Source organism: Rattus norvegicus, chromosome 2, assembly GCF_021556685.1.
Source record: "Rattus norvegicus strain SHRSP/BbbUtx chromosome 2, alternate assembly SHRSP_T2T, whole genome shotgun sequence".
NCBI lineage: Eukaryota > Metazoa > Chordata > Mammalia > Rodentia > Muridae > Rattus > Rattus norvegicus.
This window is the reverse complement of record NC_141535.1, coordinates 196,840,091-196,859,425: the sequence shown is the minus strand read 5'-3', so window position 1 is coordinate 196,859,425 and position 19,335 is coordinate 196,840,091. Positions and strand designations below refer to the sequence as shown.

Here is a 19,335-nt window from a genome sequence, read left to right as displayed (position 1 = left end):
ATCCAACAAAGAAGAGGGTCGAAAGCACGATTGTCTGTCAAAAATTTTATTTTTGTCATTTCACACAGAATAATGTTAAAATAAATCCTCAGTAATATATATTTATATACTTATTTACTTGTGTCAATATTTACAAAAGACTGTGGGGCTCTATGAAGTCTATGTACACCCATGATAAGGTGAACAGGCAATGTTCATTGAGGCACATATGTACACATATATGTATAATCTATGTACATATATCAGACCCTACTGACACAGGAACTCTCAGCTGCAGAAGTCCTGGGTGGGGCAGTGTTGGTGGGGCCGAAAGCTTCCAGAATATGTCAGCAAGAATGAAAACATCTGTACACCCTGTGCAATGCAGTTACAGCTGGTATCTAAATTCTCATGAAGCAAACAAATAGTTAAATGACTCCCAACTCCCATGAGTCCTCCACACAAGTCCTGCTCCGCCTTCAGCTCTCATTGGTTCCCTGTCTCTTATCACCATGGAGACCCAAGTTCCCTTTCAGCATCATCCTTAGGAAGCTTTGCTATCAGCCTTGGAGTTCCTTTTTTCCTATTGATCTCAAAAAGGCTTATTTATCTTCCTCTCCTCTCTGAGTTTTCAGTGATTTTTTTTTTTTTTTTAGAGTCAGGACATGGGAAGGCAGCTGCAGAGTCATGCATGAACAGCAAAGAAGCCAGTGGAACCCTAATTAGTCTGTGCTGCATGAGCCTAAGTGAGCGGCTATTTCGGCATTGTGCATATAAATATACATACATACACATATATTTATACACACACTTATATAATATATATGATATATTATATATAGATATGTTCTCCAGCCTATATAATAAGCACATAAGCACACAACAGCCTTCACTTATGAGCTTTACAGCTCTGTCTGTAATGGAAACGAGAGAATCCTCCTTGCTTGCTGGCACCATTCATCCTGGCTGTTCCAAGATTACCCTCAGTGGCGAGAGGGGCACATGGATGCAGAAACCCAGGAAGAGGCCAATTTGGCTGGGGCATTGTTTGCTCAGCAGGCTAGAGCTCAATCATGGGACTTTCCAGCTTCCTGGAGCCCTTCAAATGAAGAAACCATCCAAGCACGACAACAAAAGGAAATTGGGTCGCTGGCTCCCACGTGAAGGCAGAACTGGGGCAAGCACGGAGCATGTTCAAACGCTCAGGAGCTGAGGCTCACCCTTGCCAAAGCCATCCAGGCCTCTCCCCTTGCTTTGCTATTCCAGTTCTTAGCCTTGAACTCGTGTGCTCCTTTTACCCTCACCTGGTAGGTCAGAGTCTCTGTCTTACACTTCGTAAGTCCAGAAGTCAGTCACATTAACAACTAATATGGTAGTTGTCTGCTAGCAAAGCATGCCCCTGAATACTATCTTCCCTAAGCTCCTCCTTTCTCTGTCGCCCTGAGTGTTTATGCAGTCAGACAAACAAGGCAGCCGTGTCTAGGGAGTCATTTTCAAGGAGAAGCAGGGCTTGGAGGCCTCTTCCAAGGACCTAGAGACACAGCATATAGTCCTCTGGGTAGCTACCTAAGGCCCCATCACCCAGCCACTTCTCTACTCGCCTTAATTATGTAGCCGTAGCAGCAGCTGTCTACATTATTATGTAATCACACCTGCCCTATGCATCCGTCAGGAGAATGATGCAAGGGCTTCTCAGCGGCACACTCATCTGGAACATATCTAACTATTTTAGGAGTGAAGAGGAGCACGGGAAGCTAGATTAGTTTCCATGCTGAGGCTCATGCAGGACGAGAAGTGGCCATGTAGACAGGCTGCTTCAACTGCAGCACTTAGCGGCTGGTCATGCTAAGTCAAGGTTAAAAGGCTTCTACTACTGGGTGATGGCTCACTTGACCAGATTGTCTAGCTTGTGGGAATGAGGGGGAAATGACAGCCACCCCTGTATCACCTTAACTGCTTCAGATACTAGTGAGGAATCCCTCCCACCCACTTCTAAGTAGAGTGCACACAGTCTAATGCAGGAGATGAGGCCTAGAAAAGTGTTTCCCCATGAGTTTAACACTGCTAGGCAAGATAGAAAGTAGGGCATGTTTAGGATCCCACCCAGCAGTCTACAGCTCATCCCCAAAGACACAAGTGGGTTTTAGTTGCTCTAGGCCTGGCCCTCTGTTCTCTCTCTCTCTCTCTCTCTCTCTCTCTCTCTCTCTCTCTCTCTCTCTGATCAGACTCAGCTATATGTGATTTAGTTCTACCAATGGCCCCAAAGCCCCGTTCTTCACAGAGGATATTTCAGAAACTCATGAAAGTCAACCCTAGGACTCTAACACTGACTGAGAGAAAGCTAAATAGACCAGCACTGAGCCAAGTCTCCTAGTGTTCCACTTCCCTAGCTACAGAGTTGGGCATAACTCTTCTAGTCTTTAGAGATTAGGTTACGGCCAACCGGCCAACCGCCAACCAGAGGCAGACAAAATAAAGGCTAAGAAAGCACCTGGCCCTGGGATCTCAATTCCCTTTGATCCTTGAGGCAGGCAGCCACCTGGCAGGGAAGGGAAAGTGGCGACCCTGAGCCTGTTCTTTTGTTTGAATAAATGCCTTCTAGACAAGTTCTTAAGCAGAAGAGCGAGCAGAACTAGGGAGGTGAAAAGAATAATGCAAAGAAGGTCATGTTAAAATTCAAGTAAATACAGCTTATTCCTTAGAACGTATTCCACATTAGTGAAACCGAGGAGATGGGTCAATGCCTATTTGTGTGATTTTTTTTTAAATAATGGCATACATATATACATATACTATACATATATACACAGGGATATGTATATATGGAAAACCTCTAATAACTCAGGACCAATGAACTAAAACCTCGATTGACAAGAATTATACTGTCTTTCTATACATTTAGTAGGAAGTGGCAAGTGACAGGAGCAGCAGCATCTGATAAGCCATGATGTGCCCACTTCCAGATTAACTTTACAGCCTGCATCATCGAGCCTGTCTTTTTGGTCTGCTTCACCTGTTTCCATGCACCAAGCTCTGAGGTTTAGAAGGTTGACTCTGAGCCATGCAAGGTCTTGTGTCATCTCCCAATGCTTTACTTAACTCAGGCGAGAGGGAATACTACTTTCCAATCACAAGGGTGGAACCACACATTTTCCCATCTCTCCTCAAACAACCGGGATTGCAAAGCATCCGGGACTCTCCTCCTTGAGACTTCCCAATGTTAGGCTATGCAAGGGTGTATGGAGCAAAGTAGCCTGAGAAGGAATGGAATAGGCTCCTGGGGTGGGCCAGCCTGCCCTGAATTCCAGTCTGAAGGTCAATAACTTACTTCCCAGATGTTTCAAGAAAGGAGTCCTTTCCGAAACCCTGGGTAATACAGAAAATATTTGCACAGGGGCATCCTGTAGTGAGAGGTGGGGATTATTTCACTGTTGATATTCCTTGGCCACCCACACCTCTGTTCCCGTCCACCCCTACCCAAAGCCGTAAGACTCACTCTGCTCGGAAGCTCTGATGGAGTCTCTATGGTTGATCAAGTCAGCCTATTGTGAAGGAGAGTCAGAGGTCAATTCCCAACTCTGCCCAAGTAACTGATCCCAGCTGTACACCTCAGGGCTACATTCCCTCGTATTCCTTTCCCTGGAGAGGGCTGCAAAAGAATCAAGTAATGGTTTTTAGTGCATGGAAAAGATCTTCTGTAATGGCTCAGGATGCTTTATTCTTATCTATTGGTAAGCACTCTCTTATAGACTTCCATTACACCTGACAGACAGACACAAAGTCAACAAGACAGGCTGACATGAGGTCACGATGTGAGGTTTCAGTGCCTAAAAGTTTCTAGGGTACTGCTAAAGAACTGGTAGAGAGACGGGGCAGTGGGAGAGGGCCACAGAGACACACACTCAGAGGTGCATGACGAAAAGAGACAGAATGACAAAAGAAAGCCTTCTCGCGGGCCTTCCTTGAGTGCATACTGCGCCTCTATGTATGTGTTCATTCCGGAAGGAGGTCAGACCTCAGAAGACAGGAATCATTCATATGACCATGTGGGAAGAAGAACTACAGAAACTGTGAACAGATGTCCAGAGGTCAAGGGCATTATCTGATGATGTAGGAATCATCTATCACTTTTCAGTCCTGAGAGCAAGATTTTGAAAGAGCTATTGCTAAAGAAAACAGTCACTATTGCTTTTATTGCACATTTCCTCTTTAAAAATGTTAGACACAAACTGTGAGAGATGGAGCTGAGTTTTAGGGAGAAGGGAGCAGGAAGAAGGAAAAAGTAGACGAGGTTGCTTGAGGAGTGTGTAAGGGACCCCTTACCTCTCCTTCCCTGCTTTCTGCTCTCTCTCTCTCTCTGTGTGTGTGTGTGTGTGTGTGTGTGTGTGTGTGTGTGTGTGTGTGTGTGTTGGTCTCAGCAAGGGCCAAGTCAGAGGGTATATGATGGTGGTCACTATAACTACCAAGACAGCTCCCAGCGTACACCTCATGCTGGGTGGCTAATGATGTTAATGAGTTAAGGTCATGAGTTTGAACCTGGATAATGAACACTTTGTCAAAAGGAACCTCTATTATGTAACCAGGAGTACCTTACACATCAGCACCTTCTCAGGCTTTAGCCATCCCATTCTCCACATGCAGACTGGATGAGGAAGAGCTCTGGGGTCGTCCTCTATCCTAGGTTAACAAGTCAGAGGACTGTGCTCATGGCCTTTACATGCTGTTTGTACTTCCTATAGTTTTTCTCTGGGGAAGATGCATTTCTAACTCCTTTCCATGACTATGGCTAGCAATGAATTCCCTGACTGAGGATCTTTGGAAGCGCTGACTTTTCTCACTAAGACTTGACTCTAATACACCACTGAAGTTCTAGAAAGGCATAGAGCCATAACTAAATTAAATTTGGGTTCCTGAATTAAATTTAATTAATCAATGAAAACTTGGCTCCTGATAAATTTACTCAGAAATTCAACAGCTCTTTTGCTTTCTCTCCCTGACAACTTTTCTAGTTTTCCTGGACTCTTTCCTTTCCAATCTCGCAGAAACAACTTTTAAAAATTTCTGAGGCCACAGAGGTATCTCAGGAAGCTAGGGTGGAAATTGATATCTTTCTTTGGAAACACAAGTCTCAGTGTGTTAAGTATACAAGTTTTGGACCACATGTCCATTCCCTGCTCTTGTTGCCTTCTCTATAGAGGCCTGAAGAGAGGGTTACGATACTGGTACTCAGGGCTATAAGAGTTAAGCCCATGAAACTTGATCCAAGGCTGGATGCAACTTTTAACTTCCATTTTGGGTAAATCCTTTGCCAAAATGCGCAGGCCCCAGTTGGTCCTATTAGCAGGAAGAAGAAGCCCCTGGGCTCTGTGATGGTAGGTAATCTTACCAAGTGTTTAAATTTAGTGTTAGAATAGAAGACAAAGACCAGACCCTCTAAAAATTAACTGCTCCTCCAGCCATAGATTAATGTACCTCATCACATTTTACTTCAACTAAGTTGGTTTGCAATTTTGTCAAGGCACAACAATTGAATGGGAAGCCAGAGTTCCCTGGGAGCGCAGGTTGGGAAGTAAGGGGAAAAGAAGTTTGGATTGAATAAATTGAGAGTTGACTTCATTGGACCCGTGCTTAAGAGTGAGTGAAATGCCAGGAGCAACAAAAGGTGGCTTGTTTGAAGAGCTAAGTCTATAGAGAGAATCAATTTTCTGACCTGGCTCCAGACAAAGGAGTACTTTGGAAAGTGGGTAAGATCTTTTGGCTCAAAGAAAGTTGGGGCATTTCAACCTGGTTCAGAGTCCAGAATCCTATAGTTTCTTGGGCCATCAGTACTTCAAAACAATAGGGATAAATCTGGACATTCCAGACACTTGGAGAGGAGTTTGGGTCCTCAGTGTAGATTTCCTCAGAAAGAAAAGGGGTAGCAAGGAAGCCCATATGAGGTTGCCAGCTCTTGTAGTTCCCACACCCTGCACTCTGAGGGCTACTTGGAGGAAGGCAAAAGGGTAGAAAGCTCTGAGATTCCAGTGTTTGATGGGGTGGCATATCTTTCCAACTTGAAACCTCAGGAGTTATGTCTCAGGAATGAGGTTGGATGTCAAAGAAGAGGCTCCTTGGAGAATACTGAGGGATATTGATATGGGCAAGGAAAAGCAATTAAATCTGATCCCTTGCCTTCATCCATCAATTTTTAGGGGTGGAAGCAGAGGCATGGTTAATGATTCAGTGTCTACATTCTCCGTGTATTCATGGGCATGGGTACTGTGTTTTCATGTACCTAGTGTACTTCAGTGCACTGTGTATATATGCTGAACTTGTGTGCAGAAACAATAACAAATTATCACTTGCATAATTTGAATGTATATGCATTGTACCCAGTTGGATTTGTGTATTTCGCATCTGAGCTGTATGCTGTGTATTTGCACATGGGCAAATACATCTCTTGCAGATATTCCATGTTGGTATGCACAACGCATGTTTAGACAGCATATATGTGTTTTGTCTATCTTTTATGTGTATGCCTCTTATATTATTTTGGCCTGTGTGCACTTTGCATGTATGCCGCATATTTTATATTTGTATGTGACAATAACCTATCATTTATGTTATGATGCATGTGCATGCATAGGTGTGGACATATTATGGTTCCCAGGCCAAAGGTTTTGTGAATAGCTAACTTCCCTGGGCCTAGACCTTATGCACGGTTTGCTTTAACCTTCTATTCTCCTAAGTTTGTCCCTTCCACTCCACGTCATGAAATTCAGCACCACCTCCCACAAAGGAGAAGAAGAGAAGCACAGAGGCTTTGTGCCTGGCATGGGATGCCCTGCAGTCACCTGGGGATATGGGTGACCAGGAACTAATGAGCACCCTGTGCTAGCACCCTGAGCTGGTGCCCCCTCCCCCAAGACAACTGTAGGTACCATCTAGTGAACAGCAAGACCTAGACTGGAATCAATACTGTACAGCCTGACCACAGTTCTTTGTATTTGGGGAATTTAAGCCACTGTGTCAAAAGGCAAAGAAACCCAGCATGGCTCCCCATGCTGGAAAGCAAAGGCTTTCCCCACTCTCTTCTTAGGGCCAACACATTCTCTAGGATGCACAGTGCTCTCCATTCTTTACTTGGTTTTGGGGTGAGGATTAATTCTTTACGTATCCTTTTTTTTTAAAGGGTAGCTCTTACTACCAGTATGCTAGGGAGAGAGAGTCTGAGTTTAGTAATCAAAATGATGTTTTAGGTCATTTAGGGAGTCCATCCCTTGGTTCTGGAATTAGGAAATTTCCACCAATAGGAGGCTTCCTTTAAATCTAGAGCAGCAGAATCTGGTCCCAGGGAGTTTTACTCCTTGGTTTCAAAGCAGAGGATCCGTCCTATGGACAGGTTCATGAAAATGATGGATGTAGAACCAAACGATAGAGGATCAAATGGGGCAGAGGATAATAATGGAGATGATTTATGAGGTGGATTTTAGGAAGGAAGCCTGGGTGGGCCTGGCCCAGGATAACTGGAGCTGTGAGGGCTATAGGACCCTTGTGCACTCAGTAAGACAAGCTTCAGCCATGTGAAACTGAAGCTGCAGCACATGGAGGGCAGAAAGACAATTCTAATGTCTAGGAATCCATGAACACTGGAGTGTGTCTGAGGCAATGACAGCAAACCCAGGCCCAGTGGGTTTACCATACCCATTGGGTTTCTTACACAACCAACCCACCAAGCAATAGATTTGCTTCTGACTGAACTCCAGAGAATGAATATATGTGTGTGTATACTGTACATATACACGCACTTGTGTATGTATATATATTCTAGTGCACATTGTCAAACACATGCATTAATTGCCCTGTGTCAAAATATTGCATAAGCATATACAATGTTCAAATGCAATTTTTCTATAGCTTGCTAGAGGAACACATGAGAGAGACAGATAGCAGATATATATTTATATACATTGAACCCACAGACCTGCCTGTCCTCAGGACCAGTTCCCTGGTAAGCTGTGTAGTCATGCCCATGACTAGATTAATTCCCAAAGTTCAGTCATGTGAGTGTTTACACTGTGACTTCTCTGTCTATTCTCCTGGTGTGGCAGGGTCGGTGCTCCCACTGAAAGAACAGAGGGGAGCTGAGAGGGCCAGCTAGAGGTTTTGGTTCCCCATTCCAAACGGTCCGTTTGTTTTACCCCGATGGAGGGCTTTTTGCCTTCTGATGTGAAAAAACCCTAGTTCAATTCCATCCCGAGGCTATTAATACTCTAAGTAGGAATACTGTATTGGCTACTAGGAAAATAGGTTATCTCCTGTGTTTTAAATATTGAGATTCATGCAGTGAACACCCATGCAGCTCTATTGCATGACTGGTTTACTCCACTGCAGTGTCAGTGGAGCTGGGCCACACCATCAGGAAAGCAGACGTCTGCAAACTCCAGAGTAAAAGAGGAAATCGAACATGTTCTGTGACCCCGAAGCTTGCGAAATGGTAACTGAGGCTGAGAAGTCCCTAAATTAGGTAGCTTCTCCCCATAGGCCTAAGGGAACAAATGTGAAACTTGACAACTCAGATTTGGACATATAAACTGTCCCTCCCCCACCCCCGGGCTTCCCTCACACCGACACTGCAGAGAAAAAGCAGAATGCAGCATTTTCCGTTATGAAACATAAGCCTCAGGAGCATCTAGTTGGTAACTGCAGTTCACAAAGCCCAGCCTGTGACACAGAAAGTAGTCCCAACACACAGGACTGTGTGTTCCTCTCAATGCGAAAGTGGGGATGACCTTTGGAGTCGTCACCGGACGTTAGAACTAAGCCATGATGGTGTGTTCCTCTGTGAAGGGGCAGATGGGCTGAAATGGGGTAGTAGGTGTGGGGTGGGGGAGAATGCACCTCCCAGGTGTTTAAGCGGGAAGATAGGTGGTGTTGATATGGTGTGGGGGCTATGAGGGGGCTGCATTGTGCCTTTCTGAGATGCTGGCTCCATGGGTGACTCTCATCTTTGGAAACCTGTAAGTCGGTGATAAAGATTTCATGAAAGCCATGATAAATATTCTGTGTTCTAAATCAAAAATCAAAAGATCAAAAGTCACTTGCACGACTATTGCTTTCCATGCAGAACCAGATGCACACTGTAGAACACTGACTACAATGCAGGCTATTATGCAATATCTGCATTAGTCCTGTTGAGCTGTGAGTACATTAATAGGTTTCAATCAGACATCAGTTAACATTTTGGTAATATTCACATAGTTTGTGTTAGCCAAGGTACAGTTGGCTGTTTTTAAGTTCTCCTCTCTAAAGTCCTCATTACTGTTGTTTACTCCCTCCTGTATCTCCATGTAATCAGACTTACTTATGGTAGAGGCACTTCTACTTTTCTTTAGGTCAGGGGAGGACGGGATCTTTGGACAACTTGTCACTTGCAAGTACTGGGCCTGCTCCTCTCCCTCTGTCTCCCGGTGGTAGAAGTAGTTGAAATTAGACACTATGACAGGGACTGGTAAGGCAATGGTTAACACACCTGCAATTGCACACAGAGAACCCACTATCTTTCCCCCAATGGTAGTTGGAACCATGTCTCCATAGCCTACAGTTGTCATGGAGACGACTGCCCACCAGAAGGCATCCGGGATGCTGGGGAACTGGGAATCTCGCTCATCAGCTTCTGCAAAATAGACAGCACTAGAGAAGAGGATGACCCCAATGAAGAGGAAGAATATCAGGAGGCCCAATTCCCTCATGCTGGCTTTGAGGGTCTGACCTAGAATCTGCAGACCTTTGGAGTGTCTGGACAACTTGAAAATCCTAAAGACTCTTACCAACCGGATGACACGGAGAATGGCCAGTGACATGGCCTGCTGGCCTTGCTGGGCGTCCTCTGGCTTCTCAGCTAACTCTGTCCCCAGGGTGATAAAGTAAGGGATGATAGCCACAATGTCAATGATGTTCATGATGTTGGTGAAGAAGCCAGCTTTGCTGGGACAGGCAAAGAATCTAACCAGAAACTCAAAGGAGAACCAGATGATGCAGAGAGTCTCTACGATGAAGAAAGGGTCGGTGAAGGAGGTGGACTGCTGGTACCCAATGGTGCTGTTGGAATAGGTGTGGAAGGTCACCCCACCACCATGCATGTCCTCGTTCTCATCCCGGAAGATGGGCAAGGTTTCCAGACAGAAGCTGACGATCGAGATCAGAATGACCATCACAGATACAATGGCTATGATCCTGGCCGGCCCTGAGCTCTCAGGGTATTCAAAGAGAAGCCACACCTGTCTCTGAAACTCATTTTCAGGCAGGGGACGTTCTTCTTCCTTGATGTAGCCTTCATCCTCCCGAAACATCTCCATTGCCTCTTCTCCTAGCTCATAAAACCGGATTTCTTCAGAGAAGATATCTAAGGGCACATTCACAGGTCGCCTCAACCTGCCCCCAGACTGGTAGTAGTACAAAATGGCATCAAAGCTAGGGCGGTTGCGATCAAAAAAGTACTCATTTCGGAGGGGATCAAAGTACCTCATCCGTTTCTTGGGGTCTCCTAAGAGGGTCTCTGGGAACTGGGCTAAGGTCTTTAGCTGAGTCTCGAACCGCAGGCCTGAGATGTTAATCACCACTCTCTCACAGCACTCGTGGTCTGCCTCTGGGTCATAGGTGTCTTGAGGGTGCCCAGGGAGGGCAGCAGCCTCATCCACTGGGTCTCCGGTAGCCACTGTCATAATTGGGGCTGAGGAGTGTGCTTTATTTTATGCCTTCCAGCTGCCTGCAGCAGGGAACTCAGGGTGCTGGTAACTGGGCCCCAGGAAACACAGAAGCATTAGTCTGCGCTCCTGTAGGAAAGACCCAGAGCCTTCTGTGAGTTGGAGTCACAGCCTCCTTTGGCTGAAAGACAGAGGCAGGTAAGGACATGAGATCACCAGTCACTGGCAACCTGACATGAGGTGTATGTACTTGATGTTCCCAAGAGTTCAGAAACATGGCTGTATCATCACTTTTGCCACTAAAACTTTTACCTTGTCACTTGTCTAGGGGTCAGTAGGGTTCAGGGAACAATCTTTCAAGGAAGCTATAGAATGGCCTGCACTGGAGGCAGGCTGAGGAGATAGGATTCTGAGTACCACACACATCCTGGGACATAGCTCTATAGGAGGAATAGAGAAGGGAGCCCTCTGCCAGGCACCGTGCTAATGTTTTGACAATACCTGCACCAAAGGTATTCATGGTAGGGTGTTTGGGGCCTGGGTCTTGGTCACTGATACCACCCCCGATGCCTCTATATGGCTGTTAGTGATTGATTGATTTACCTGGCCAGGCAGGAGCCTGAGGTTCTCTTCCTTGAAGAGCAGATCTGATGCCACAGATACACAAATAGGCAGCTCAGTCCCCGTCACATCTTCTCACTTGAGCTGGAAATAATGGTGAGTCATTCTGAGCAGGAGGGCAGGTCCTCGAGGTGTGCTCTAGGACTGGATGGGGCTTGAGGGACAGTGAGATGCTTAGCCAGGGGCACAGCGCACGACTTGAGGAGAGTGGAGCTTGGGTCTGAAGCCTTTGGAAGGAAGGAGGTAAGATGCACAGCTCAGCAAAAGCCAGAGTCCTCCTGGCTGTCCTCAGGAGGTGTGACGTTGCCTGGAAAACACAGCAGCAAGGTGGAACCAGGGCTTCCACGCAGCGGAGACCAAGACTTAGAAAGGCTCTGGCAGATCCCCTCACAGCAAGTGGCAAGCCCCCACGCCTACTTTCCATGGTTCTTGTGAATGAGAACCACCGCCCTGTAGCCTCTTCCTAGCCTCTCCTGGGTAAGTGTAAGCTTTCCTTTCCCATCAGCTTGAAGCACTTTCTCCCTATCCTCAGCCGCCAACAGGAGCGACCCAGCTTTCTCCGTGTCAGAACACATACCTCCCAAGGGGGAGGGTTTTCCTCTCTGACCTTAGCCACGTCCTGGTAAAGAAGCCATCCTTCCACTCCAACACACACTCCTTCCTAGCTAGAGAGGCCCCACAGGCAGCCTCTGTAGAATACCCAATAGGGGGTCGCCGAACTTACTCTCCCTCCGGGATCCCTGGGCCTCAGACCTTGCTCTGGGCTGGATGGCATTTGAGCTGGGCAGGCACTCGACCACTGATTTCTTCCCGAGAGAAAATCCCTCACATCTCAGCAGGGAAGCACAGAACGAACGCTCTAGCTGCCTGACTGCGAGGCGATTGGCTTCACAGAGAGGGGGAGCCTAGAGAAAGCTGGCTTCCGGGCTAGTCCCCCGCCGACCCAATCCTGCCGGCCCCAGAGCCCAGGAGGGGTCTGGGCCCTATCCCATCGCCCCGGGCTCCAGCCGGGATTCCGCCGGGCGCGCTCCCGCCGGAATCTGCTCCGCTGACCGGAGCCCGCAGCCGCCGGACCGCTAGAGTGTGCCACCTTAACCCCTTCCTGCGCGCAGTGCGGTGGGCTCCCGCTGCGGGCCCGAGGGCAGCCTAGTTGGTGCCTGCGAGGTCCAGCCGAGGGACCACCGAGGCTCCGTCTCCACCTGAAAACAGGGGAGCCTGAACTCTGAGGGTGCAGAGCAGTCGTCGCCAGGCAGCTGCCCCAGATCTAGCTTCCTCTTCACCGCAGCCCACCACCCCAGCCAAGTGGAAAAAACAAGAGACTGCAGAGAAGCCCATTTTACTCCGTTGCCAAGAGGCAAACGCAACCAGGAGGACCCAAGTGACTCGGGTCCTACCCACCCACTATTTACCAGACGTGCCTATGCAGTCAGCTGCACTTCCCATCACCCCGCCAGCTCCAATCTGCGCCCTCCGCCCTATGTCACGCACAGACCACAGGGTCCCCGAGCCCATTCCATGCACTCTTCTGCAGGAACAAGTCTCCCCCTTAAGTCCCACGCAGCCAGTGCAGGTCCACAACCCTCTAGGCCGACATCAGGGGTCGGTACCAGCTCGCCCACCCAGACCACGGGGATGCCTTGCAGCCCTTATGGGCGCTGCAGCCGGTCAGGGATGGCAGCATGCGCAGCAGAATGCCGGACACTGATTTACCCTTGCAGATGGGTACCCGAGCCTCCATGTTCCTGGGTGATAGACAGGGCAGGCAGAACCCGGACAGCGGACAGCGGGGCGGTGGCGGTTGTGGCGGCGGGGTGCGGGCGGCCAGCCGGGAGCCGACTCTGCAGTCCCGCGGGCGGCGCGTACGGAGCGCCCGGCCGCCGCCCGCAGCCGCACCGCGCCGCACCGCGCCACGCAGCGCCGCACCTGGCCCCGCAGCGAACTCGAATTAAAGGGGCCGGCTGGGGCCAGAGCTAGCGAGGTGTGTCGCTCGCCACTGCCACCACTGAGCTGTCCATTGGGTTAGATCCCCGTGTCCCCGACCACCACCGCAAAGAAAAGACCCCATTCTTTGATAGAACCCTAGGTTACCAACCAAAACTCCGTGCAGAGCTCAGCTGGATGCTGCCTGGGTCGGGAGGCAGGGGAGAGGGTAGAAGTTGAGGAGCGCTTGAGAGGTTCTTGCCAACATAATGAAGTAGGCAGGATGAACTGATCAATACCATCCCAGGCCCGAGCGGGATCCAGCCCCGAGGGAGATATGTTGCTATTATTACGATGCTGCCAGACAGAATCTGCAGACCCCAGTTCCCCCCACTCCAGTCTTCTGTTTCTGCGTCCCTTTCAGTACCCGGAGCCCCACCTCTCTCTTACCCAGTACAGATTGGGCTTCCCAGGGCAATACAGCAGGTGAAGGCCAGACTGCAGTGTAGCAGAAATTCACTGTTGTCTTTGCCCCCCCGCCCCACGGGGGTGGGGGCTGGAGGAGCTGCAGGAACGACAGAACTGCAGGACTGGCTTCTATCCTCTCTGACTTCCTTTCCCTAGGGCTCTGGACAGAGAAGGCTGAGGGACACACAGTTGCCCTTGGGAGAGCAGGCTCCTCACAAAAGCCCTCTCACAGATCTTGACAATACTAGCTGGCCCATGATCTGAACCCTGGGGGCGCAGGGTAGAGCAGGTCAGGTCATGCCCTTTGCCTCTGAAACAATTTGTATAGGAAGTTCTTGGCTTGGTTGGGGATAGGAGTGTTTAGGGGTCCAGATTGGCTTGCAAAACTTGCAAAAGCTCCAAGTATTCACTAGGACAGTGCTGCAGGTCCTGTTGGAACAACCTATGTAGATACTCCACAGGGGGACTCATTGAGATGGGCCTCGGAGCTCCGATCAGAGAGGCTCTGGTGTGTGAAAGACTCTTCCTGGGCCCTTTCTGCTAAGACGATTCTCTCTATGCAAGTATCAGAAGCTCTGAAAGTCTGCTTCCCTGCAAGGGAAGGTACCGAGCAATACGGCCATTCCCCAGTGGCAGTCTGTAAGGTGGGTGGCAGATTGGGACCCTACCTAGAGCTATAAGGAATATCCTGAGAAGGCTTTGGTGAGCTTAGAGGGAAGTTGATGACTGGTAAGACCATACTAGTTTGGCTTCTGGCTCCTGGAAGATTGTCTATTAAATTGGGTTGTTAGTGCAGGATCCAGAGTCTGGTCTGGGTGTTTTGCTTGTCAAATTCAAACTTCAATCTCTGTCAGTTAATGGATAAGTAAATTTGCTGCAGAAGAAGCACCCTGTCAGTGGTAAACTGTGCAGGAAGAGTTTACACCTAACAATCACCTAATTATCAATGGTTTCTAATGCTCTGTCTGCTCTCCTCAGACGTCCTAGCTTTCAGTTTATGTTTCTCCTTGTACCTAAGCCTGTGTTTCTTATTCTTCCTGCTTCTCACTGTCTTGGCTATTCAGCAAAAGTGCTCAGCTAAGTACTCCTTCTGGATGATTCCCCCGAGGGTCTCTGTTTCTCCTATTTGTCATGCCTATGTCCACTAAAAAGTGTGTATATATTTTCATTGCCTTGTTTACAGAACAAAAGGTATGGATAGCAAAATAACCTTGCAGGGGAATTAATAATCATCTTAATTGGTGGCTTGTGCTTACCATGTGTCAGGTGCTGTGCTGAACACCTGTGACCCAGCACAACCTTCAGTCCTTATAGTCTTGTGACTTGCCTGTCAGTACAAGTCATTGGATAGGCCACAGAGGCAGAGAGAGGGAAGTGACCTGCACAAGGACAAGAAGAGGTGGTTCTAGGTCTTGAATCAGACTCTTGTCATTTCAGGGTTCCTGGGAATTAATTCCCCAGTGTGTGTGCCTGTATGAGTAAGTGTGTGTGTGTGTGTGTGTGTGTGTGTGTGTGTGTGCATGCCTGTGTGTATGTATCTATGTTCTCGTGTGTTTGAGTGTGTCTGTGTGAGTATATGTGCCTTTGTGAGTGTGTGCGTTCACATGCATATGTGTGCCCTGTGCATGTGTGAGCCCACGTGTGTGTGCCTTTGTGTGTGTTTGTTGTTGTGCTTGTCAGTGTGTGTATCCATGTGTGCGTGTGTCTGTGTGCATGCATATGACTGTGTGTGCGAGTTCTTGTAAGTGTGCCTGTGTGAGTGTGTATGTGTGCCTGTATGAGTGTGTGTGCCTCTGTGTGTCTCTCTGTGTGTGTATGTGTGTGTGTGTGTGTGTGTGTGTGTGTGTGTGCGTGTGTATGCCTGTGTGTGTTGTGACAAGTTGTCTCTGAATTGCACTTCTCTTTGGGATTTTCCTTTGGCCCCTGCTATTGTCTTCTCATGTGGCATCTACTTTCCCTCTTCCCTCTGACCTAAGTGTGAATGATAATGGAAAAAAAAACTAATGAAGGCAAAGAAGAAGAAAAGGCTACGACAACAGCTCTTGCCCTGAAAGGTTGCTCTCTGGATACATTTGACAGTATCAGGGCTGGGAACAAAATAGTAGAAAAGAGAATGTGGGTCCAGTTCCCAGCGTAGACACTTATTAGCTGTGAGAATCTGAAATCCCAGATCCTTGAGGTTGAATCTCCTGATCTGTCAAACAAGAAAGCAAAGCTCTTTCTCGCTGTGGAAAAGGCTAAGTTGTGGGACCAGGTAAGCTAAGGGAGTGGATAGCTAACTAGTTACACTGGTAAGTTAAACCAGAAAGGCTTTGATTATCAAGTTCCTTTTCTGGATCTCCAGTTCTTAGTTTTGGTTTCAAAAGAAAAACCAGGGTGTCCCTTGTTCCTTTTCTTTGATGAGACACCACAAACCCACTCAGACTTTTCCTTTCCCCATTTGTGTTTGTGTGGTTTCCTGCATGGGAGCCAGGCCTTGACTTTAGGGAAAAGTTGTGTTGACCACTGCTGGGAGTGGGAGCAATTATAATCATTAAAAGAAGGGTTTATGTAGGTAACTCTTGAATAAGCACTCACACGTAGTGTCAGAGTTATTGTGCAGCTCCATTTATCTGCTATTCTAGAAGATTCAAAGCACTGTTATCTCCAAAGACAGGAGGCCGGTCAACAGTTGTATGGATAGAAGTCCTGGGAGGAGTATGGGAGATGGACTGCCAAGGGATTTCTTTGGGGCTAGGGAGAGGGTTATGCTTATTATCTTGAGTGTATTGATGGCTTTGCAGGTGCATACTTATGTCAAAAATTATCAAAATTTACATTTTAAACAATTTAATTTATTGTACAGAAAGCACACAACAATAAAGTCCTAAAAATCCCCCAAAAGAAAATAGATTTGTAATCCTCTGTGCATCCCCTCCAGAGGGAGAAGTTCTCAGTTCCTCTCACCACTGTTTAGGGGCCCAGAAAGACCCCATAATTTTTTTTTGTTGATATGATCTTCCTGGTATGACCAACACCTCTTTTTGTGCTCTGTACTTACTGTGTGTTGGCCAGCTCTGGCAGACAGGGTAGAAGTGCACTGTGGGTATTTGATTTGTTTAATGCCTATAGTTAGGCTTAGGGAAAGATGTGGACTGACTTTTCACCAAGAAAGATACTGAGGCTCAGAGAGGATCATACACTGTCTAGGCTAAGTTAGCTGGTAGATGGTGTGGTGGGGACCAATCTCTAGATTGTATGAGTCCGTAAGTTGCCATGTCAGCTTGCCAAGTGGACATCAGGGTTCTTGGCTTAGAATGCAGATTCAGGCTATCAGAACTCAAAGCCTCTGAGTGCACATCCTCTTACTCTGAGGAGGGACTCAGACTGGACAGGAAGATTGCTTTAGAAAGGGATTGATGCTAAGGGTTTACCGGCCACATGTAGACTCAGGGACTAGAAACTATGGCATGAACTTCCAGACTCCAGTCCTCTGTTCATGGAACAGATCAGTGACTGCCTCTCATATTTGCACAGCACAGGGCTGTGCACTGCTCAGCTTGGTGAAAGCAGAGGAGCAGACAATATCTGTTTCCAGTCTTGGTGCAAAGAGCTTCGTAGTCCATGGGATACTCACATGACCTTTCTGTTTAGGAGTTCATTTGTGAAATAAGTACTGTGTTCTCTTAAGCCCCACCTCCTTGTTAACAGGCTGTAGAGAGAGAAGAGAGGGCAGAACTGAAGCTAACATTCAGTCAGTGCATAGTAAACTTCCAAAGGATCAAGGAGCTTATGAATGAAATTGGTAAAGTCTGTTGGTGAACGGACTCAGAAGTGGGATGAGTCTACTGTGAACATCGTTATGGCTGCTGCTATGGTGCTCAGCAGGCGTGCATCAGACCCTGGAGAATATCTTTGGGAGTACAGTGCTGCCCCTACTGACTTCAGAAGTCTGTTGCTTACCTGAGAAGTCAGGGTAGGTTTTGGTAGGGAGTGGGGATCCTCTAGATCAACTCTAGCTGCTTCTAAGGGGCTCCTGAGTGGCCTTGGCTCCTGGCCCAATTTGTCTTCCGTGTCCCCTATTCCTCTTAACTTCAAATGTTGATCCAACCCGAGACTGGCTGCAGAGTGTGAGCTGTGCCCATGCCTAAGGCTGGGCTGCTCTGGGCTGGCCTCCCTCATGCTCTTGTGAGTCAAACAGCAGTGATCGAAGCACAACAGCACAGGGGCCAGCAGGTCTAGGGCCTTATTCCAGTCTGTTGTGCTTTAGCTGTGACTCGGTTTCCTCAGTCATGCTGTCAGGGTGAGGCTGGGGGATAAAGCACTCGGAATGGAGTCTGTCCCATGGAAACACAAGTGTAACATAGACATAGACAGTTTTACTGTCCTCGATGGGAATGGGAGTTGGAAGGCTACACTGAGTGGTTATGGGCAGATAATTTGAGGGTTCTCAGACCACTTCCGCAAACTGCCTGTAAGCACAATGCCCCAGATAAATTCGAGCACCATCCATTTTTTTTTTTCTGACTCAAGGCTCTTTCTGAGGTTGGCACTGTGTGTCCCTTAGACAGTTCAAGCCATCCAGTGGCTCCTCAGTAGTTCTCAGTGTGGCCAGGATGGTTTTCCAACTGCTCACACCTGGAAGGTTCTGCTGATGGGAAGGCCAGTTAGAGCAGGATAGAGTGTGGATCACAGGTCACTTGACTGCTCTGTGAGCCTAAGCTCCAAGCAGCCAAGCCATTTTGTAACCACACTCATGACAAGCTCTGTGAGATCTCTGCCTTCTGCCTCGGACTTGCCCGAACTTCACTTCCCAGGCCTACTTCTCTGTCATGTTCCCTGTACTGAGAGACACTGCCATTTCCCCAGCTGTCTAATCTACATCCGGGAATCATGATAAGACCCACACTTTCTCTTCCATGTAGACATCCTCCACATCCAGCCGGTCATATGGCCTTGGTATCTGTGCATGCTCTCCCCCACTTCTTCCCGCATGGTCTGATTCAGTCACCAGTGGGCATGTTTACACCTCCCCTTCATACTAGGGTCCCTCTGCTCCCCTCTCTTTAAAGTGGCTGTAGTTACCTTTCTCCTGTGCAGATCAGACCATGACACCTCTTTATCTCCTCTTTGACTCCTTATTGCTATGATCAACCAGCATTTCCTAAAAGGCAAATAAGGCCCTCTGTCCTCCATGACCCTCACTGTGGAAGTCTATAAGGCATGACACTAAACTGATTTGAAGGTTCCCGTGGCTTAATCTAGATGCATAAGGCTAAGGTCCGAAATGAGACAGGTTTGGAGTTCCTTCCTTCCTACCTCTGCTGCTTGCTCTGTGTGTGAATGTCCATTTCAGTGATGGGCAATGGGAGCATCTGTAAGTCTTCCTGCTTTGGTTTTAGCAGTCCGTCAGTCAGTCCCTACCTCCCCCTCTGCCACTCAGTGGCTTCTAATACTCACTTCATGCTGTGTCTCTCAGGCCCTCTCTCTGATTCTCCATCCACCGACTCTATGCCTGGGGCAGGAACCGATTACATCAGGTTTTGAGATGGCTCATTTACATTCCATACTGTTGTCTACTAGGCAGAGAAGGCCGTGTCTTTTCTTTATAACCTGCTGTCTGGTCTAACCCTGAAATTGTTACCTGGTGTATTCCAGAAGACTGATGGACTCTGCAGCATTT

The 19,335-nt window shown here is 47.8% G+C and overlaps 2 protein-coding genes across 8 annotated transcripts in view; one reads left to right on the top strand and one right to left on the bottom strand.

Moving 5' to 3' along the window:
* LOC147996484 (uncharacterized) overlaps positions 1 to 19,335 on the top strand; it is a 62,335-nt gene that overhangs the window by 37,945 nt on the left and 5,055 nt on the right. The gene's annotated exons all lie outside the window — the stretch shown is intronic.
* Kcna2 (potassium voltage-gated channel subfamily A member 2) lies at positions 31 to 13,835 on the bottom strand. 6 transcript variants are annotated; one of them, XM_087616421.1, is made up of 3 exons: positions 13,656 to 13,835; positions 11,268 to 11,592; positions 31 to 10,845 (listed from the first exon to the last, which is right to left on the bottom strand). In XM_087616421.1, the coding sequence occupies exon 3, from the start codon at positions 10,680 to 10,682 to the stop codon at positions 9,183 to 9,185; it is 1,500 nt and encodes a 499-aa protein (XP_087472547.1). In that variant the 5' UTR covers positions 10,683 to 10,845; positions 11,268 to 11,592; positions 13,656 to 13,835; the 3' UTR covers positions 31 to 9,182.